Source organism: Genypterus blacodes, unplaced genomic scaffold (assembly GCF_046128005.1).
Source record: "Genypterus blacodes isolate CSIRO-AG114 ecotype Tasmania unplaced genomic scaffold, CSIRO-AGI_Gbla_v1 ptg000052l_1, whole genome shotgun sequence".
Classification (NCBI taxonomy): Eukaryota; Metazoa; Chordata; class Actinopteri; order Ophidiiformes; family Ophidiidae; genus Genypterus; species Genypterus blacodes.
This window is the reverse complement of record NW_027466864.1, coordinates 1,552,046-1,575,820: the sequence shown is the minus strand read 5'-3', so window position 1 is coordinate 1,575,820 and position 23,775 is coordinate 1,552,046. Positions and strand designations below refer to the sequence as shown.

Sequence of the window (23,775 nt, the reverse complement as noted above, 5' to 3'; positions counted from 1 at the left end):
ATGACAAAGAGGCGGCTCAGTCGTAACTCGCCGGAAGTGTTAAGCTGTGAAAATGAATTGCAGTGTGTGGTGGTTCTCAAACGGGTGGCACTCAAAACTGTTGAAATCAATGGGAATTCTGTTGCAAATAAACTGCAGATAAAATTAGTTTTGTGTAAGAGTGCTTCAGGATTGAATACTGCAGCTATATTTTAATTATAATCTTATTAAGGAGATGTTTTTATCCTTCAAATTTCACATTAGCGCCACAATTAAACTCCACATATGTTTACTGGGTAACTGAGCTAGATTATGTAATTGTCTGTTGTTGTAACTGGAGTTTCCTCATCTTGTGGACCCATACCCTCCTATTAAGCAATGATTCATGTATAATTGATGAACAAGAGGGATCCAAATAATTATGTCCATGTATGTTTTGTTGATTACAGGGTACATGTTTACAGGGTAAATTAAATTGGTCCATTTCAGTACTGCACACATGCACTCCTGATATTCTGTGGCATGTTGGCGAGGTGTCTCTCTTCATGTTTCCGTTTGCTCAGAAGATACTTGGTTCAAATACTCCAGTCTAGTGTATAAGATATCCGGTGCCTGTTTAAACACCTGTGAAAGATGTTCAGGCACCACTTTCAACTGCTTTTTTTATCGGGGCCTCAGGATGGACAGGGAGCACAGAGAGCGAGGTATTTCAACACTGACAGCTTCCCTATGGAAATTTCATGTATGATTTCAGGGGGGGTTAACCAGGGCAGGAAGACTGTGGTCTGTGTCTCCCAGGATGATATATACGCGACACAACGTGATTCATTTGCTACTGTGTATCCATAAGCTGTCTGGCAGATTTGGCCTCTTCTTCTTCCAGGACAGTGATTATACAGTGAGGCTCTCTGGCTAAATTGGCCGTGACTTGCATTAAAACATTCGCTCGTTGGCATTAACCAGCCACATATAGCCCAAAAGAGACTTTTATATTTATTTATTTGCTGTTTTGGGGGTATGAATTTAAATAAGTGCAACATCTATCACATCTACAGATGATGAAATGGGTGTGTGATGCAAGCGAAAGCCAAATATATTTTTAAATGCATTACGCTATGAATGAACCACCAACGGCATTCATCTGTTTTATACCATTCATGAGGATGTGTCATAGTGAATTATAAGCCCTTAACAGTTCGGTCATGCTGTTAAGGCCCAATCGACCATATCCAATCCTTTGGCTGAAGGTAGCACTTGTGTTATGCATGGAAACATGATGGATTTCACAACTGGTTTTGAATTCACATAATTGTAGAGACACCAGTAGAGATTTTAGCCACATATATTATAGCCATAGACAATAATGAAATGCTTCATCATACAGTCACATGAAATGTATTTTAATAAAACACAATGTACACATATGCAGTCCTATGACCATACATTTGCTGGATCCTGATTATTAAACCTAGAATATGTCAAAGCATACTTTTGTTTTGTTTCTTCTTCTTCTTCTTCTTGAAATCAGTAGATGAGGTCAAATGAAATACGACATCAGACAAAAAACCTAAAGTCATGTATCGGTATAAGGAATTCAGAGAATATTTCAGCATATAAGAGTAACAGTATGAGGCAAAGATTCTCACTGAACAAAAAAATTACAAAAAAGAATTAATAAATAAATCAAATATATACCATATAAATGAAATAGCTATGTGGTGGCTATGTTTATTATTTTGTTTTTAATAATTTTCATCCGTAGCTTGGTATTACAACCTTTTTTTTTATCTCTAAAACATTTATGACGATGAACGAGTCAATACTGAAAATACAGTAATAAGCTTTCATAATTAGATAAACTATGTACACATGAGTTTGTTGCCATGCTAGTCGAACAACTAAATTTCTTATTTTTTTATCAACACTATACAGTTAGAGCATAAAGCGGTCTGAACGTAAACAGTTTGTGCTGAGAATAAAATACTTTGCAACTATGCATGGTAATTTCTTTAATATTAATCTCAAAAATGTACAGAACATAAAGGCCACACATGGGAACACTGTGTCTCCATTAGAGGGAAGGTAAGGGTAGCTTTGACATAAATACAGGAAGGAAAAACTGTGTCTTTAAGCTCAAGATGCCAGTTTCGTGTCCATCAGCATCCTTTGCTTCAGCCGAACTTGTTTCTCCTCGTCTTCCTCCGTCTTTTCGCTCGCTCGTCCCCCCTCCTCCTCTGTCAGGGCTGCTCGTCAACCCCCAGACAGATCGGCTCGCCCGCTCCCTCACTACCTACTAAATCGACGTCCACCTCCCTCTATCCATATCGCTCTTTCTCTCTCTCGTTCTTTCTCTCTCGCCTCCTCAGTCTCTGGTTGGCCCTCGGTTTTCCATCACCCGGGACGGTTAATGGCGGTTAATGACAGGAAACGAGATCGGTAATGTCCACTGTTAAGGGTCCACAGGGCGAGTGGGGTTGTGGGGGGTTTGGTGGGGTGGATGGAGGTGGCGGCAGTGAGTCGACTGGCTGGTCACCACGCTGTGGGGATGGAGTGGGTGGGGCGGAGCAGGGGTGGAGTAGCAGTGGGAGGCACGGGCACGAAGCACGTGTTTAATGTGTTGATATTGATATTGTAAGTTAGGCATATATTTCGTAGCGATGGAGTGTGAGTCATGGCCGTGTCCTGCGGGCTGGAGGGCTGGGACGTGTTGGTGGTAGGGGGGGACGGGGTCAGGGTAGGGGTCTGATGGAGCTCGGCGGCAGGTTGGTTAAGGGGTGGGTGTGGTGTCAGAATATGGGTGGAGCAGCAGCTAGCAGCTTTGCGTTGGTTCTGGGTTTCTTGGGTAGCCCGCAGTTTCCCTCCTCACTGGCTGGAGCGCGCTGAGGCCAAGTGGTCGCTGTGTTGGTTCTGGGCCCGAAACCGGAGCCTCTGCTTGTTGTTCTTCTTCTTCTTCGGTTCTTTGGATCGGTGCTTCCCTGATCCTGCTGGAAATTAAGAGAAAACCAGAGAAATTGTTAGTTGTCATTCCATTGATTAACTCCTGCCTCCGATTTGTGATTCTTCAAGAGGCACCATTGTTCACAGCGCCGGGCTCGCATTCGTTCTGTGTATGAGTGGAAAGAATCTCATTTCAGACATTCTACTGTTGAGTTTATATAATCTGTAACGTTACCAAAGGCCTTCTTTGGGTCCAAGTCCACAGATTTCTCAGCTTATTTGACCATAACGGTGCACTCCACTGATAGTGTAAGACTGACTAAAGCCCCAAAAGCCTCTTAGACGAAGACAAAAATCTAGATTTTAAGCATTTAGAACCATTTCTTTTAATACAAATCCATGCAGCTCTGCCTTTGGCACAGAGAAAAGGTTTTATCCTGCAAACCAGTTGATCTGGCTTTATTATAAGGACAACCACATTGTGAAGGGTTCATTAGCAGAAACAGATAACTTTGTTCTTCATTTGATTGATATTATCTGGAATTGACAAAACAAATATGACTCAAAGGTATCAAAATAGAGCTTATCTGTTTTTACAAATGAGCTCTTCAAATCCTCAATGACAGACTTTTGAATTTGGAGCATATTCAGGATTATTTGAATTGTTATCTAATCACTGAGGGAAAGCACGTCTTGCACAATTGCTGATGGGAGAGACCAGAGTCTGACATGTCCTAACGGAGCGCCAAGTAGTTTTCGGGCTTCAGTACTGAGGACTTCACTCGGACATGAACCTGGTGCCTTAGAATTGAACTTGGATTTGATTATTGAAGAATTGGGATTCAGCTTAGATGTAAGGTTTCAGCTGGATCTCCGGCCAGGAACCGGGCCAGTTGTTTCACATGTGCCAATAAAAAAGGCTGCATTACATCAAGAAGTGCACTATATACAGAGAGACCATCACATACTGGGCCTTGGTTGGAGTCGGGACTGGACCTGAGTTCTAAACAAACGTCTATTCACCCCAACACTTCTCACTGTCACTGAAAGGGAATACAGAGGGGAGATAAGTTTGGTAAGTTGCATAACACTCTTTCCCCTTTGGAAAGGTCCTGCAGCCCAAGGTTAATACATCCCAGGTTTCACTGGGGCAAGGCAAGGCATGCTGGGAACTGACTTCCTGCTCTCATGGAAGCTTGTGTGGTGGGGGGCTCTGTACCCACGGCTCTCTGTGACAGAGAGAACGCCGGCTACCGAACCACAAGGCAACAATCTGGCTGCCAAGGCCACAAATAAGATAACGAGGTGTGTGTGTGAGATGGATGTGTGCGAGGGGGAGTGAGTGTGAGGGAATTTAAGGGAAAAGAAAATCTAATGGGGGGAAAAGTGGAGTAAGGCTTGGATGATGAGATGCTATCTGGATCCTGGTGTAGAACACAAAGAAACAAACCACGCTATGGTTCGCTGAGGGGGAAGAACAGGAAAACGATACATAAAACCAAAGTCTCGCACACAGGCCTGATTCTGGGTCTTATTACTGCACTTGTTCAGGCTATTTCTCTCAGGACAAACAGGTAACAGGGTGTAATATGAGGCATTATCTCTAATTGCCTTCTCATATGTGCTGGCACTGCCGTGGGACTTTGGGCACCTATGAAGTCTCGGCGCTCCATCGTGAGGTACATCTGTAAATATTCTCTACTTTAAGGCAAAACGCATGAAAAAACAAGATATTGCTCGGCTAATAGGCCTCTGGATGAATAATACAGATGCATGCAAACATCAAAACGCTTCAGAGCCATTTCCTGCAATTAATCTAATCTTACTATTTTGGGTCCCCATTGCCATTCTGAGCCACGGCAATAAAGTTTTCCTGCACACAGTTAAAAGCGCCCTCCTGAAAGCGGGGCGGCGGCCTACGCATCAACAACTCTCACATCGCTTTGATCGAACTCTCATGCAGGTCATTTGCAGAATATTAACAGAAAACTTTGTACACTTGTTTAGTAGATGTCTCCTTAGATTTTGGAGCGCGACTTACAGCACGATAACGTTTGTTAAAGGAAATGGCAAGCTGAAAGCTATTTGGCCTATAGGTCACTTTTCCTAATTACTATTTAAAGAGGCAATTTTCATTCAAAACAGTGTTGCTAGGTGCTAGAAAAACACAGCCCCGAGTGCAATCAACTCAAGATGAATTACATTTGACGGCAATAAAGTACGTGGTGCAGTATTAAACTCCCTTCTATAACAGGCAAAACCCCTCGTGGGCCATTCCTTGGACGCAAAGTTACATTTAAAGTGAAAAGGCCAGCATTTATTGCGATTGCGTGAAGCACAAATAAATATGTGAGAGTTAAGTAAAAAAGTCGTTTTCCTGGCGAGTCCAACACTGGGCAGGAGATCTGTCATCCTAAGTGTTTTACGTTCTCCGTAACACACACACACACGCGCGCGCACGCGCACGCACACACACGCACGCACACACATGCACACGCACGCACACGCGCACACACACGCGCGCGCGAGCGTATACACACAGAGCTCACCCTCCTCTCTCAGAAAGAGGAAACAAACATTCAGCAGCTTTACGGTCATAACGTGCTGACTTCAAGCCGTAGAGGCGGCAGAGCATTGGTACATTGATTAATCATATCACATCGTGATACTATATTTGTGATGCGGTCAAAACATGAGCCATCTTCCTTCCTTCTCTCGTGCTTTCTTTTATTTCTTCTCTTCATCCTTCAACAATAACACGTAACCTGCAAGCGAGAGGGAAAAAAAGATAACAAGAACAAGGCCAGGACTTGTTTCCGTGAGGTTCTCTTTGTTGTTGCCTTCGCCAAAGCAAGTCGATGACAACCGTTAGGACGAGGTACAAGTCACATTACTGTCTTGTGCAAACACAGAGTATACAAAGCGTCCTTCCTACAGGGGAGTTATGGATGTGTGTGCAACGGTAGAAAGCAAATAAAGTCCATAAGCTGCTCCTGGATGCATTCCAGTATTCACTCTTTCATTCCATCCATATAAATCATAGATTCTGGATTATGTAAAGGTACTGTAAGCGCACCTCGGCTACATATGAAACCTTACGTGTCGGACTTGCACAGTGTTTTGTCTAACTGGCGGTTGGAAGTTCTACAAAGTGATTCCTTCCCCCAAAGACTCCCTTCGTTTAGACTCTGCGCTCTCAATGTGTTTCAAGGCTCAGCTCAAACTCCCCAAATCATTACCTGATGGAGCTCATCTCCCCTGCCCTGTGGAAGCGATTCAGACCATATTTCATAGCCCAAGTTCTCGACGCTGACAGCTAGAGGGCAACCAATACCCACACACAAGCCCCTTCCCCCAGCATCTGATACAATCCGTCTGAGATAAACTATCATATCCAGCCATTTAGACTTTCCTGAGGGCAAGATGCACTCTGAACACAGAGCTTTCATCATCTCATATTTACGACCGATGTAATCACTTAAGCTGATTACCAGGGTTCACGGAGGAAACAGTTTAATTTGCCTGGAAAGAAATGATTAAGTCATCTCAATTGCGTTCAAAACCAAGAACAAATTCATAAATCTTAGAGCATGTAGAGATAATTTTGTCTTGGAAGCCAGAGTTAAGTTTAGAGTCGTCTCCTGTCTTTGTTATACGTCAAAACTGGCACAGTAGGAATTAAATGAAAAGGAGAATGGTTTTTATCACAAAATTATAACCTTTTTTTTTATACTTTGCTTTCTGTTTTGGCTGCATTTAGTATCACTGCAGCCAACCATAATTTCACCAATGTTTAGTTTTCCTGCGCAGATACAATCTTCCTCTGCCAGCTTGACATTTGTGTTTGAGTTAGAAATGAAAGTAAATCAAACAAACAAACAAAAATCTCATGAGCAAATCAAAATGTTTTGTATTCGTGAATCAGAAGCAGAGCCTGCGGTGGAATAGATGTTTACCGCTGTCAAATATGACCTTTGTGTGCGTAGAAGAACTTTCTACGCGTCTGCATGTGTATGTGTGTGCGCGTGTGTGTGTGTGTGTGTGGCTTACATGCCCTCAATGCGTGCATATCAGTGATTTTGAGCTTACATATCAATCTGTGTGTGCTTGAGAAATTCCTGAATCATTTAGTTTGATTACTAATCTTCTGCTGAACTTCCTCTCAGCACTAGATGTTCCTTTGTGACTCTCAAACATTTTGGAATCTACCACTTTCCTTTTCTTTCCCATCACTCCCTTCCCCGCTCCCAGCCTCTGTATCTCTGTGATGTCGTTTGAAGCTTTGAGCGATATCGAAACGCCTGCATGGAAATCCAGCGAAGAGTTAAATACTATTAGACATATCGTATTATTAGCCTCACACTCAAGAATAATATTTCCTTGCGGAATGGCAATGTGACTACTTGTCCAACTGATGCACTGAAAGATAATCAGTCAAATCCATATCCAAGAGGAAAGAAGCCAAAGCCAAAGCTTCATCTGTGTCAAACCTAATATCTTTGTTTTGGAAAAGGAGACCAAAGCGAGTGAAAGTCAACAGTGTCTTATTGTTGTAAGAATAGACTCACCTCTTTGTCACGACAGAAACTTTTTCAGAGGAGATTCAAATGTATTTTTAATATAGTTTCTATCTATGACGACTTAGGCTTCTTAGGCTTTGGCTTCTTAAGGCCCCGGGCTGTGGGGGGTCTCCTGCATGTGAACCTATAATCACAGAGGCCGTGACCTGATAAAAAAAAGAGCATTGCACCGTCTGCCGGCACAGGCCAAGTGACTTCATCCACTAACGGCTCAGGGCGGCAGCGCAGGAATCGAAGGCCTAATCTTATCTCCATTGCTTGTGGTTTGAGGAAAATCGATGGATGACCTCGAGAAGGCATTAAGACATACGGTAAATGGGATCCTATACTGCTGAAAACTCTCCTCCACTCTCCTGTTACCCCATCCCTCCGCTCCGCACTGTTAACCTCAGATGGTCAATTAATAACTTTCATAGGACAACGGGGAGAAAACTCAAAACAATTTCAAGAAGATTCGGGTGGACTTAAGGAAGGTAAAGCCGGAGTTTTTTTGGCGTCTGGTCTTTTTTCATAAACAGGCCAAAGCGGAGGCCATTATTTGCGAGGGAAGGAGAGAACTACTGGCGCCAGTGAGATTTGATTTCAGTGGCAGAAATTGGATTAGCAGCCATTAAGGGCCGCCTCACACATACATTTATAATGCTGTGAAGGGGAAAGGATCTGTAGCCAGCCAGTGCTCTCCTTACTCACACACCGACAACTACTCTGTCTGGGAAAAGGATACACACTCTGACACAGCCCTGCACTGCCGCTGAACTTAGTTTGCATTTGATTTATAGGTGGGACACGGGGGTTTGACCTAAAGCGACCCTAGAGTTTGGACTGATTGGTTTGGATGATCAATTATCAAGCGAAAAAAGGAAAAAACTGTTTTAACTGATTTCACACCAAATTAAGACATTGAGTAGGGAATACAGCTGAATCTTTACTTCCACTGAAAAGAGGGAAGAGAATATACAAATAACTTTCAAAAGTTCTCAAAAGTAAGGTTAAACTACTAAATATTTGTGCAGCAGAGAGGTTTTTCCCTCGGTTTCCACCTGTTTTCTCCATTACGTTTCCATTTTCCTCCAATTTTCACCCACTTCTCATGATCAGCATAACACACAACAAAACCCCAGGATGTAAAAAAGAGCCCGGCATCATAAAAATAACAGGCCATGCCAACATTAAGTACATTTCCATCCAACACCTGTTTTTATGCTCAACCGAGGTGGAAAAGTTGGCATTTTAACACGGATAAGATGCGATAAAAGGTGATGGAGCCAGATTCAACTTTGCGTTTTCGAGTTTAAAACAACATGCAAACTATCCTCTCACACTGTTTGCGTCGCCGTCTTGCTTTGACGTCAGGCTTGTTCGTGTCGGCTAAATTTGCCGATAAGATTCCGATTTGAAAGGTAATTCAGTTGAACTTTTCCCATCTAGGGGGTTGACTTGTTCCACATTTGGGAATACAATGGATAGCAAGTGTAAGTCCAGGCAGGTTACCTACATGTTGCCCCTACGGAAACATGACATGGTGTTTGCAAACAGGGGATACACAGTCATTCATTAAAAAATTGGTAACGGGAACGCCTGATTGAAAACCAAACTGATTGGTCATCATATAATCAATAATTCAACCAATCAAAGCTTTTTAATGTTGCTCCTGATGGGAAATTCTATTCTATTCTATTCTAGGCTGATTTGATATTGAAGGGAAGTTCACTTTTCACTACACAATAACAGGAAGGTAATGGGGAAAACACAATACAGGTGAAAATGGCAGAGATCTAAAACAGATACGGACCCGGATGGAGTGGATGGAAGATCCAGAGCAGGGAAAAACTGCCGGGGAAGACTGGGCCGAGGCAAAACACGTCAGATGTAGGAAAAAAGAAATCAGGCTTTTGACGGAGAGGACAATCATTTACAAGAAGCTCGTCTTGCCAACCAACTGACAAGAGGCTCTCTGCACAGCGTCACTTAGGCCTAACAAGGTTACTCTGGATCACACTCTTTCATTCACTCTTTCATTCTGTCCTTCTCTTTCCCCCATGCTCTGCTTACTATCACAGAGCTGCTAGGCGAGAATGATTTAAAACATATGCATTCCGATTTAAAAAGCTAATGTTGGGATTAGGTCGGTCATTATTTTCTCATCTATGACCCGGTGGAGGATCTGAGCGGAGATTAAAAAAGCAGGTTAGCTCACCGCTCTGCTCTTTGAAGCTTCTTTTCACTGACAATAAGTTAAAGCGAAAACCCGACTCGGAGATTAACGTCTCTAAGCGGGACAAGTCCCAGCAAAACATGCATGACTGACATAGTGATTAATATGCCCGCTGGTCAATGTGGACCGCGTGTTTTTCCCCCCTCTGGAGAAGGTCGGTCACACCAGCAAGCGGCACCTACGACCTGTCCAGGAAGCTACAGAACACGTGATGACCCCGCACACTAAATTTTTGTCTTTAAGCCCGTCAGTCCAGTCAGAGTTCAAAGTGATGCTCAACTGCATTTCAAAATATGTTAAATGTTCCCTTGTGCTGTTTTGGTTAGAAAATCTGCCTTGAATGCTCAAGGGAGCGAGGTAGTGTATGTGTGTGTGAGTGTCTTCGGTGTAATCTCGTACTAACCTTCCATTACAGATGTTAAATCAGGCCACCAGCCAGAAACTTCTCTGCCCTCTGAACTACACTGATCTACGCCTTCACTTAGACCCTTAATCTGTGTTTCAGAGAGGTTGGAAAGTGGAATTACTCTTTTCTTCTGTATTTGGAAAAATGGAAAATGGCCCCTCAGGTCAGGACTCCAAGTTGGAAACTCTTTTTTTTTCAGCTGTGATGTTTCTCAGATGCATTTAGGTGCTGGCATTATCAGGAATATTTTCGGCATTACGGGCATTGACGTCCTAATAACATCACAGTAAAAAAAATACAAAGTTGGCTTTACAGTTACAGTAAAGCTATAATTCAACACTTATTATCCAGTCAGTCATCTTTACTGCCTCTATGTGTATCCTCTCTGAAATCTGGGAACTTAAACGCAACACATTTGCTACTTCCCTATAGAATGGAGCACCACTTTACAGCTATATCCCAACAAAACTCTGTGATTCTAATGTTGCCACATAGACGCCAAAGCAGAATTATGCTCAACTTTCTGTACAGTTATCAGACTCTCCATAGGGTCTAAAATTATATATAGGCTATGCAGGTTGGGAGAGTCCTATTGCATTGTCTTACACACCTGACGACTCTCATCAGCTGTGATCACATGGTGCATCACCATCACAGGACAGGCAGTTTGGATCAGCTGTTTGGATCAGGTCTACAGGGATTCACAGGTCTTATTGGACTACTCGGTGACTGCTAAACATGGAAAATGTGCTTCATGACATAGATGTGACATGGATGAAGCATCAGCCAGGACAAGCCGATTAATAATTTAGGTAACAGCAGGCTAGGAGAAAAGCACAATCACAGTAAAAGTGATGGCTTGTGCATTTTTTCACGACATCACCACTCAACTCAGACAGCTATTTAACGCAAGACATGACTGAAAAAAAGACATAAGTGGTCCTGGACGCTTTTTTTTTTTGACCATTAAATGCAATCTTGCTCTGCTGGCTTGACGCAGCCAGTGGTGTCATGAGTGTATAACGTCAGCAGCCAGGCGAGCTTGCAGCAGGCACCGCGACCGGCTGCCTGGTCCGATGCGCCAGGGAAACCACAGGACCCCGAGAGAAGTGAGCAGCCTCATCTGCGGTCTGCTATCTCTCGACTGACTCACCGACACATCTGGGCTTAAGTATATGGGGCTCTCCTTCCCCACGGGTACTTGGGTAAATGAAGGATAATTAGCCTTAGTTGACTTTAATGAATGGCTTAATGTTGTGTTTAATTTCTGATGAGCAAAACATAAAGCTCAGCACTTATCAAAGGGAGGCCCGCGCTGCTGGTGTGGGTCTGTTTGTTTTTGTGTTTGTCGTGCATATGGGTCGGGGGTGGGGTGGGTGGGGTGTGGTGGGGCCCGAGCTGAAGATAGCTGAAGCATATGAGGAAGCGGTGTGCAATGCGGTCACAGATCCGACGATCAAGAGGAAGAAACCCGACGGGATATACCGACACATCACTCTTTGGGGGAAGTTAGCACAGATGTCAACTGTGTTTGGATTTCCTCAAAGATTCACAGAAGGTCATAGCACTCTACTCTCATTTTCATGTCTTCTTTATCAAGATTAGATGTCTTTACAAAGCTTTGATCCATCTTATACTTCCCACATGCTGTGATATAAACCAGGAAGTGTCTTGTTATAGTCATTCGTCTTAGTTTCTGCTAAGTATATTGTATTGAGCTTCTGGAATTAATCATTGTCAACACACACACACACACACACACACACACACACACACACACACACACAAGATCCAGCATGAATTTTATGTTCTGTCCAATCTTTGATAACAAGTTGTTCTCATGTAACTCTAAATACCGTTCATTGTTTAAAGAAGCATTATTTGCCACTGCAGTTCAACGCACGCTAGTTAATTTTATATTTAGAAGCAAACGCTAATAAAAGTGGACTTGGCAGTTCCGTGCTTTGACACACTCCACCTTTTCCTTTTTTAACCACACTTGGCGTTCTTCACCTACAATGAAACGCGCTTAATCCGGACCCCACCAATCTCCTTCTTTCGGCATAAACAGGCAGCTCACCAGGATTAACTGTGCACTTTTAAAAGCACCTCTACACCGACAATGGATGGAGCAGGAAAAAAAAGCACATCCTGCAACGGAGGTCGACCGTTTTCACTGCGAATAAAAACAAACTATTGCATGAAATATGGGTTTGTTATTGGAAGAGGTGAATCTGCATGAGAGGAGTCTAAGCTGGACGCAGACACAGGGGTTAATCATTGGAGGACCCTTGGTTGGGGATTTACATGGCTCAGGTCCCTCTTTCAAGCCTCTAGTCCTCCTTCAACAATCCCACTAAATTACAGCACCCGTCCCGCTTTAGGAACAGGAATAATATCGCAGTTAGGGGGGGTCGTGTAATAAGGTGCACTGAGGGTTGGAGGCTTTCAGGACCCCTGCGGGGCTATAAGGGGGATTCTATAGTCCAGAGTGCTGGATGGAAGGTCGGCTTTGTAAGTATATAAACACTGCGCACATTGTAAGCTATGAAGAAAAGAAGAAGAAGCACTCAGATCAGTGAAAGTATCAGTAACAGAGTGAAAAATACTCCATTAAAAGTAAAAGTATGTGAACAAGCATCTACAAAAACAGGAACTTACTTCAAGTAATCAAGGACTGGAGGAATGTAGTAAAGAACGAAAAAGGAATGAGGGAATGAAGAATGAAGGAAGCAAATCCAGGCAGCATGAGCCCGTAACTAATGTAAGGATGTGGTACATGAGCATGCACACGCACACACACGCACGCACGCACACACACACACACACACACACACACCCACGCACACACACAGAAATATCAAAGTTAGCAGTGTCTCGTAATTACATCATGGCTATTTTGAGTGCAGTATGACACAGAGGGGACGCAGCAAGGTGACCGTCTGTGATCCAAAGCCTCTATATCCACCATACATGCGCACACAAATGCAAGTGTGTGTTTTTGAAGAATGGTGTGTGTGGGAGTCTTCATCCTGATTCCACCTGGTCTGCATCCTCTCGGTCTCTGCTGGTCTGTAGAGGGGGCGGGGGGGAGACGGGGGAGGATCCTGGAGGAAATTGTCCCCCACGATTCCCTCTTTATATCTCAACTCCTTTCATCCTCTCCCTCTCTCTCCCTCTGTCTCTCTCTCTCTCTCTCTCTCGCGCTCTCTACTGGGAGACTCCAAGAGGAAATCCCTCACATGTTTGGACATGGAGCACAACTGTCCCAAAACAGGACCAGACCCTAACGAGCAGGGAGCCAAGCTAAGTCAGATGGGCTTAGACACTAAAACAGACACAGGGGCCGTCGGGATCATGCCGCAATCCCTGTGCAATGGCCAATGATGAGGGAATCAAGTCCAGCCTGCTCTTGTTGTTTTCTTTGATTGTTGCACTAACTCTCAAAGGACACTGCTATTCGATCTACACACTCAAAGGCCTAACAGATTGCACACATTTTTCGATAAAAATAGGTTGTTACTTCACAGAGTCGAGCGGAAGAAAGGGGGGAGATGTGTTTGATGTCGAGAGCTCAGAGCTCCTGTTGCACAGGGACAGAGGTAAAGCCGAATCAGGAAGGGCTTGATCCTCTCTAAGGCCTGTGCTGCATCAAACACTTGTCAAACAGCAGAGAGATGGACAGCTGAGTGGCTCTGACAGATCTGATCATAGACACCGGCAGTGAGAGTCACCGCCGCTCAGCTTCTCCGCCCAGGCCCCACATCATCCACCCTTGTCAATAATCCCCACCCGACTCAGTCAAACACAAACAGAAGGCTTTGAGGCATATGGCAGACATTTTCTTGTTGTTTTTAAGCTGCGTTTGATTACAGTGCAATTTCAACGGTCATTTCAGGGTCTCACCTCACCAGGGAGAGGTTTGTGTACTCCTGAATGCAGCAGCATGTCAGAGATGCAACAAGGAATCAAATCAAACTGAGTTTAAGCTCCCACTAAGCCGACAGGATGGTCTCAAGGACTGCTGGGATCACGGTCCTGTACCCTGCCACCCAAAAGCACAGAACACGTTGGTTTAAAGGGATTTTACACCGTACGTGGAGAGGGTTGAGTTTCATGTCCCTAACACTCAATCACGCCATGTTCTGGTTTTTGTTATATTGTAATAAAGCAATATAAAGATCATTTCTCCTGTCGTTACTTAGAAAAACAAATTAGAATTCTTACATTTAGCAAAATCCAACTTTTTGAATGTCCAGTCCATGCTACAATAACTGATGGAACTCAGATGAACAGACATCTGTCTAAGATTACAGTAACAGCATACCCGCATATTTTATAATAACTTATTATTCATAAATAAATTCATAAAAAAGAAATTCCTCCATACAAGATATGTAATATATATTTCACAATAAAGGTCTATACTTTTCCTCTGTTATCTCTCAGTTTCTCTGCTGTATATCTGGTGATGTTGCCTGCAATCATATTGTCCTATGGGTGTTTTAAAGGTGTGTGAACTTTTCCACCTTTAGCAGCAATTGGAAATGTATCAATGTTCCTCTCTGTATTATCGTGAAGGGTCAAAGGATCAGTCGTTTGGCTTTTACTTGAAAGGAAAGCGGTTTACAACCACAGGCAGTTTCATGCATTGTGACTGGTGTGTGTGTTATTCCACCAACAGCCCGTATAGGTCACCAGCTTGTGTTAATGCATAGTATGTGTGTCTTGTGTTAACTATGCACCAGACATAAAAATGATACGAGTCTCAAAAGAGTTTTTCTCCTTTGAGTTGAAATTGTTAACAAATGACATCACCTTAGTCTGTGTGTGTGTTATATAGTACAATCTTGGTAAGTTGGCCCTGGCTTCTACTTAGACCACTATAATGACTGTGCTTCTAGTCTGCAACCCCCTGTATTTGTCTCTGTTAGTTCACACACATAGACAGGTGTGTGAACATGCATGCATGTACACGAGCACACACACGCACACACACGCACACACACAAAATACAGTGACACATACACATGTCCAAGGGGCAGGAGGCCTATACTTGCTGCTTTGTTGTGTCTGTGTGTCTGCATGCTTAGTCCACGCTCATGGACATGAGTGGTCAGGAGCCACAGCCTCTCTGAATCATCACACTGTAATTAAAAGCTGTGATGTCTCTATAAAGACGCTCTCCTGAGATGGAGAAAAAGATGGCAGGAGGGTGGGAAGAGGTGAAGAGGAGAAGAGGAGGAGAGGAGAGGGGCTTCTGGTGGCTGAGCCAGTTCAACTGTGCACCAGATGTTTTCAGGCTCCCCCATTCGGCTCCTCGCCTTCCTTCTACTCTCCTGCAGCCAGACCACTGGAAAGGGAGAATTCCAGTGCATGCAGTGATTCTTCTAGCAATGTGCGCCACGCGAACACATCCACTCTGTGGCATGCACATTGTTCCTTAGACAACCACGCACTGTGATATGCAATATATGAAAAAAAGTCTAAGAGAGAGGGTTATTTGAGAGCAAGACAGGAAAGGAAAGAGCGGAAAATGGAAAATAGGAATGAGTGACGAGGAGGAAAGTAGATAATGTGGTGACTTTTTCTGCTTGTGAGGTCGGTTTTATTGTTTGTCAGTGCGTATTTTGTGTTTCTCACACTCTGATGCTGCTGCTGCTGCTGCTGCTGCTGCTGTTGTGTGAATGCATGTGAATGTGTGTGTGCATGTGTATATATGTGTGCATATGTGTCCTCGTCTGCCTGGTGTGGTCTATGTGGAGATGAAAGTAGGAGAGCTGGCAGCAGAGCCTGGCTGGAGGTCTGGCAGACAGAGGAGATGGATGGATGCAGCTTGATCAGACAGAGTCCTCTCTGACCAGCACGGGCTATACAAATATGAGGTGAGCAACCCAGACACAGCAGCCTTCCTCAAAGCAGGGCCAGACTGATATAGGTATTTGATATTTTTGGATCTGACTGAAACAGGAAAAAAGTTGATATTTTGTGGTCATATTTATTATTTTTGAATTTCCACATTTTATTGAAAAAAAAATGCTGCCATTAAGTATGGAATTCGGTGTTTTGCCAAACTGGGAGGTGGGGGAGTCTTTGAAACTGAGTTTGGACCATCTTGGATCACGGCACACTCACTAACTTTGCACTGAAATCCATACTAATGAAATTTTTAAAGGCAAGTGAGGCAGGTTTCATTGCAGGTTTTACAGATTACCACCCTTGAAGCCGTTGAGCTAAATCCTCTTACACAACACTACAGTGATTTCTTTGGTCAGCCATCTGATACAGAAATATGAAATACTCACTAGCTGTGGTCAGGGATAAACCTATTATAAGTGGAGAGCACTGGCCAGAAGATATTCAATAAAAGTTCAGTAACGGCTCCATATATCAGCTGAACTGTACTTCAAAAGACCCAATCACAAGCTGTTGTCACCCATCCCTGTAAAGACGCAGACCGTGTCTCAACTGCTGTAAAAAGTCACTGGCTGGAACAACACAAACTGTCCATCAAGGGAACATTCATCGAAAGTCCGTTTTACAGCCTGGACCGTGTCATGGGCAGTATCAGCCCATATACTGCACAGTAGGGGGAAATAGCTCCCGTTTGTGGGGCATGAGAACGTGAAAACATTTCACTTCTGTACAGTATCTCCTTCTCCTCCTCCTCTTCCTCCTCCTCCTCCTTCTAGTCCCGACCCTCCAGTTTGCCGCCACTTTGTTTGTTTGTGTACGTCTGTTTTTGATGGGGCTGTTGATGTCAACCCATATGCCCCATTTCCTCCCTGCCAGACGCTGGACGGCAACGGAAGCCTTGCAAACCGACACAGTGTTCCTCCTTGTTCCATAAAGGCAAACTTGGAACAGTGCAACGAGTTTGGACATCTGGATCTTTCAACTTTGATCAGATCATTTTGGTTTGGTCTCGATTTCATAAAACGATACGGGTCACAGTTATGGATGACTGCGAAAATTCTTTACGTGATCATTGGCTTATGTGATCATAATCTGAGAAGATACGGGGGTGGCAGTACTATGAAATACAATACAAAGAAGAGGGCGGCTGTATCTAATGTGTGTACATGACTCTACACAAGGCAGTTTGGCAAAACCGCAACTCTATTGGTCCAAAGAGTGTGAAAAAACCCTCACTCACACCCCTCCTCTTTCTTCCTGCTTGGTAAAAGACCAGATGACAATAATGTGGCGCCCCAGTGAGCGCTGCTGACCCCTCCTCTTCCATCTCCCTCCCTCCACCACTCCACCCCCCCTGGTCTTTGAAAGGCCTCCACATGTTTATGGCTCATGCCTGTGGTATGACGATGGATTCTCCATATAAAAGCCAGCAGGATCATGGGGTGTTTCAAATATTGCTCTCTGAAGACAGTTGCTGACAAAATGACAGCAGTCATATTTATTTTGGTCAGAGAGCAGGGGCACTTAGTGGGCAGTTAATCAGAGAACCCCCACCCCCCACTCCCCCCGACCTCACCCCTCCTCTAGCTTCCAGGCCTCATCCTCTCCCCCCCAATAAGGAACTTACCCAGGGGAGAAAAGTCCCAGAGACTAGTGGAGATGACTTTCGCCTCCAGTGGAAGATTAAACTCGCAAGAGGCAAAAAGAATACAGAGAACATCGGCATAAAGCAAGTGTTGATTGCCTGTGCAGACACAGGCTTAGATTATCAATTCTATGGTTAAGAAGAGATGTGAAACATAAGCACACAAGCGCAACGGGAAAAGAGAAGAATCTTCAGCAGAGATTTGAAAATATGCAATCGCTGAAACAGAACTTTAATTTGCGTCTGTGACCGCAGCGGTGACCATAACTGCCATTGGCATTGGGATGTTGGAGATCAAGACAAGTCAATGACAGGTTGATGTGTCTTTCCTCTTTACTCATATTCTTACTCACTACAGAGCAGTACGAGGCTTCCAAACTCTCTCTGTCATGTCAGCCACACAGTTTCATGTAAAACCAGAGGAAATCGTTCCAACCAGATTTGGGTGGCATTTTAATAGAATTAATTCATGTGGCGATGGTGGCAGGGGGTTGTCCTAGCAAGGAGACAGCCTGGGCCTTGTGTGTGAAGCCAGACCAGCCTAGCGAATCCATCCAGGTCCAAAGGAGGTAGGGTATTTCTGAGGCCTTCCTACTGGCTACTGTGTCAGCCCCCACGGAGCGGCCTTATTAAATGAAGATTAAGCCATGGCTCCCCTCGTCACAACAGGGCGCAGTGTGAGGCACATATAATCACTATGACAAGGAGGCTGCCAATTAGTGCTCTCCTTCTGTCCTGGGAAAACGCTCCTCACTACGCTCCCGCTGGCGGGAAGAACTGATCCGGATTGTCCGCGATATTACCCAGGCCAGAGATCGCCATTAATCACCAGCCGTCATTCCACTCCAGCAGAAATCAGAGCAGGACTTGTCATCTGCGCACCAGCACTCCTATCCAAAACTCCTAACAACCCGCAGAGCGCTCGCAGGAGACATTAATTGAATTAATGAGATAAATACATGAAGGAAAAGAATTGCAGACCTCGTTCCCATGTGTTTTAGGTAGCAATCACTGCTCTGATCGCTACCTAAAACACAATTGTAGTTTGGCAGGGACAAAAGGCACCATTTGGCCTTCTGTGGAGATGAGCAGAGCACACTCCATGAATTAGCCTCAAGTTGAAAGCATGCATCTGTTTGGCCTCATGGTAGAAGTCTACGCCTGACAAAAACACATCCAGAAATGTGTTTGGATGTTGGGTTTTTAAGCCAAACACAGGCCAGACTCAGATGTGATCATGCTGAGTGCATAACTAAAATGCTTAGAAGTGAATGGCATCTTTTGCCAGAGCTTAAACCTCTTGGCTCGGCAGCTATAAACACCTAAATTGTATGTCACACGCTCATACACACGCACACACATTAACTGTGTGCTCATATGCAGAGGCGGCCAGTTCTGGGATTGTTTGGTGTCTGCAGCACACACTGCTGCAGACAAGGCGGCTGAGCTTCCTCCAGAGCGCATTTGTGGCAATCGCTGTTTCTCTGTGCATCGTTTTACAGGAGCAAAGAGTTTGGAGCAGATGGTTCGCAGACGGCGAGGACCAGGAGGTCCAAAGCGCTGCGGATTCACTGCAGAACCAGACTGGCTTCAGACAGAAGCTGGCCCGGATCCCACCACTGAGACAAAACCTCCCAGGGTCTGGTTGATCCTAAGTGTGTCTGGGTTCACTTTGGCCCCCTGCTCCAGACTATAGGTGCTTGCAGAGTAAACTAAACAACTGCCCGCCTTTCTGTCATGTCCAATGGTTGTAAGTATAGGCGAAGACCTTGCAGAGCCTTTAGATCTCACACTGCAGAGGAGGGATGAGGTGGTAAACAAAGAGGAAACTATGATGTACAATCAGCTATCATCACAAGAAAACAAACATTTCATGGATGATGAATTACAGGGGAAGGTTAAGTGCAACACAACCCAAATACTCACTATATGACAATACTGACATTGTCATCGTAAACATATAAATCATGCTTTCAACTGTACATCTACCTTACATATAGATTCCACTATTATGCAGCAGCTGATCGATAAAGACACCGATTTGACTTTCACCTTGGTACTAGAATTACAGATTTACATGTTTAGCAAAGGCCATTGTAAAGTAAATGTATAGCTACCATATACTGTAGGTGAATAGAGACGGAGTGTAAATAGTGGGATGGAGAACTTGGCCTCAGGAGCTGCACAGTAGAAAGGGTTTCTCTGATTACACGCACAGGAGATCAATACTCCCACAAAGGCCTATAGCTCTCTGGATACAGGTACATAATCCAATGACCAAGGATAATTGTAAGTGCCTTCTTTCTCATCTTGCCTGTTTAAGCCTCCCTCTTTGCTTTTCACAGTGCTTAGTATGGCAACCACAAGCCTTCATGTGTTCATAGAAGCAGCCCAGTTGATAAAATGAAAGTGGAGATGATGTCCACACATGTTTATGTTATTATTGTTCCTTAATATAATTTTGTAAACCTTTTTGTGTTTTGAGCCTCTGCACTGCCGATGCTTTCCTGGAGGAGTTAGACGTAACCTCCTTGAACCTGTTTGACGCACAAATGTAGCTGTAGCTATGTCATTCCTGTCTGCGACCGACATTAAGACTTTTGTGCGGTCTGAGAATCTGAAAGCCGATTTGTAACCCTGTAGGAAATTAGCCTGAGTTGTGTTTGTGTTGGACTTTACTCCCTCCTAAATCCCAAATCAGGGATTACATTAAGATTAAGTGGGAGTTTTCAGAGCTTTAACATTTTAAATTGTTTACTCAACATCTAATGTCACTGACATGGCAGAAGCAGCTGTTGTTAGAAGATTACAAGAGAAAATCTGAGGTGAGGGATTGATGCGTGAGAGGGAAAAAAAGGAAAAATGTGTTGGATTGAGGAGAGTTAGAAAAAGAAGAAGAGAAGTCCTTGTGACACACATCTGTTTGTAAACCAGTGAATCCGACGACAGGAGTTGGTGGGAAACCTCTGGAGGGAATTCCTTAATGGCATCGATATTGAGCAGGCTGGTGCACCAAGTGTTATCACTCTCCTCACCTTATCTGGTGGTGGTGGTGTTGGTGGCAGTGTGTGTGGGGTGGCAGTCTGTCAATACTGAGTACTGATAGCACCGAAGCAGCTTTTAATAAAGGCTGTTTATTGTTTATAGCTCATTCAGAGCATCAGTCCCATGATCCAGAGAATTGAAGAGCATTTAGACGTCTCAAGGGTGCAAAGCAACAGCTGGCATACACGCCAGCCAAGAGACTGGTTTCTATCAAAGACTTTGGTTAAAATTACAAATTGAATATGAAAGGCTAGATGTTTATGGTAAATCTGACAGAAGAAACATTCAATAATGCAAGGTTATTTGGTAATGTGATCAATCGGAATGGCACAAAATGTTCCAAATAATAATGGTGTTGGGTTTTGCTAAAATCATTGAAAAATAACTGTTCAAACAAAAAGCTTAAACAATTCGAAAGCGGCTTTGGATGTTCTGCAATGTTCTCTGTAAAGTATCTGTCCACCACAGCAATCCAGCAATGTCATATATGCAGTTGCCCATTGTGGTTTTATGACCATTAGCTGGTACATAAGAACACTGCCAAGAAGATTTATTGTTTTCATCCTCTGATGCTTCATAAACATGAAATATTAAATATTAGCAGACACTAAATAACTTTCCATGTGCTCATCACTCGATGATTGATTTGTGTCATTAAAGAGTAATAATTTCGCTGAATGGACACGCAAAGAATTCCCATTTTATTTGGGAATAATATATAACTTGATGTTTGCTTGACAGCTGGATAGGAACAAAGCTTATAGTATTATACACACGCAAATATATGGCCTGTATGCTCCAGCGAATCTTTCCTTCATTCCTTGTGTTATCTGGACACTGCTGTATTGGCAACAAAGACAGAGAACACCAAATGAATCCCAGCAGTGTGAACGACTAACTGTGTTTATCCCCATCGACAAGTTGTACGGAACACATCAGACACGGTTTACACAAGTACATTGACTCGTAATAGTATCAAGCCTTTGTTGTCTCTGTCTGGGTATTTTGCATTAGGATTAGATCTTTGCCAGCATAGACTGAGAAAAGATCATGTACGTTGTCCTTGTGCTTGGTTTTACTGGGAGACAAGGATCCGCTCATGACATCCAGTGTAATTTAAATACATAGATATGAAGAAACGTAAACCAGGGTGATCAGATAATTATTTCCATAAATAGTGCACCTACATTCTGCTTTTCCTCTTATTTCCTGTATGTCCATTAAATCCACAGCATCTTTACGGTCTGCAGTTTCATAATTCAATGCTTATCCACTGGTGTCTGGTGTCCGATGAGCATGGATGATAAGAGTGATCATTTAATAAAAATCTACCATCTCCAATTAATTTCATTTCAATCCTTTTGCGGTGCAGTAAATTGCAACGTGGAGTGGCAGAAGAAATATTGTTTGTATATAGAGTGAATAAAACGTGGACCACAATTTGTGTGAGACCGTTACTGAATAAGATATTATATCATTAAAAACAACAGCTTGAGATGGTCATAAAACCAGTTCCTTGTAAAATTGTCAAAGCCTAAAAACTATTGCTTTTTCAACATAATGCCATGTCAACACTATAAAATGCTTTAGACCGCGCAATGTTGGCGATTATCAAGAGCACTAACTGTCATTTAAGTGATAAAGTTCTTACTGTGTTATGACCCGGTCTGCTGTGCAAAGACGGTACTTATAAGTTAAAGTGCCTGAGAATGGATCAATGGATCCTTCTGGTATTCCAGTTTGACATCAGTAAGCTTTCTATATTATATCTATTTCAATATAGAATTCGAACTTTCCGCTGCCAGTCTTCTTCCATATGTCTGAAGAGGAAGTTTAGCACATTGTACTGCATCTGCATCGTCCGTCTATGTCTAAGTCGAACTGGGGGGCCTAGCTTGTAAAAGTCCTTGGAGTCCATAGTAATTTAAAAGGTCAACTGGTGAAGAATTTCATGATAAACACACACACACACACACACACACAGTGGGAGGAGGCCGTACCCTGATCACCTGCGTTTTCCAGTCCTTCCAATGGATTATACTTTATTATCACTGAAGGGAAGTTATTATTTTACGGTGTCAGTGGGTCGGGCTCCCATGTGACAGCTCTGGATCTATGAAGTGTTTGGTCTTGCCTTCTTGGCCCCTGTATCCTGTTCAACTTCAGTGGCTCACACTTTTACATTGTATTTATTTAACGTGAAGAGTGTAGCATTTCATGGACTTTAGCCAAGAGGGGATTTTTCACCAGTGGAGGATTAACAACGTATGTTTATGTCTGCAATTTACCTTTTTTAAACACGCCACCACTGCACTTCACAAGCCCAAAGAGTCCAGAGATACACACACAGTGACACTTTTGCACACAGATTTTAAACCACAGAGCTGAGGCCACTGATCTTGCATTGACATAACTTAGTCACTGGAAAAGAAATTGGCCAGGGTTTAGACTGAGGGGTTTGCAATGACTTCATCACCAGGGAACAGCAGCTATAAGTAAGATGGACACAGGGAGTCTGCAGTTGGTTTCTAAAGGGCCGAAGATGAATGGTTCTGCTATGCACTCAATTAAGCCTTCACAACAATGCGCCATCACTGACTTCATGCTTGACATAATTGATGCCAGTAACCACAGGCAACAATGCCAAATTTTAATTAAAAGGAGGTCATAAAATTTGGTGGAAAAGGTCAAGCAAGCACAGCACAGTCAGGAATTTCCCTGACAAACAGGACAGAAGGGCTTTAGGAACTAAATGTGCCATGGAATCACACTTTCCAACCGAGCGAGCAGTGACTGCCTTAGTGTTACTGAAATCTGAGAAACTATCATGGTTAATTTCAAGTTTATTTACTCTCTCACCACTTCACTAAATGATACTCCAATCCAGCACAGCAGGCCAAAACAGGAGGAAAATCTTTGAGGCTGAAATATTTTCCTTATTTGAAACTATGTTGTTTTGAGAGTGTGAGTGACATCTGCCTATTTAATTGCTTCCTTCTTTGATGACATAAATATTTTTATACGCTTGGCCTATCCTAATATAAATTTTATC

General features: G+C 43.4%; 1 protein-coding gene across 2 annotated transcripts in view; it reads right to left on the bottom strand.

Moving 5' to 3' along the window:
- Positions 1–1,363: 1,363 nt before the first annotated feature.
- Positions 1,364–23,775, bottom strand: part of rspo2 (R-spondin 2) — a 55,527-nt gene continuing 33,115 nt past the window's right edge. Inside the window, exon 6 of one of the 2 annotated variants that reach the window (XM_076150225.1) lies at positions 1,364–2,960. In XM_076150225.1, coding sequence (XP_076006340.1) covers positions 2,842–2,960 — 119 coding nt within the window. In that variant the 3' untranslated portion in view covers positions 1,364–2,841. Of the gene's footprint in view, positions 2,964–23,775 lie in introns of both variants that reach the window. The other variant, XM_076150224.1, reaches the window with a different exon arrangement.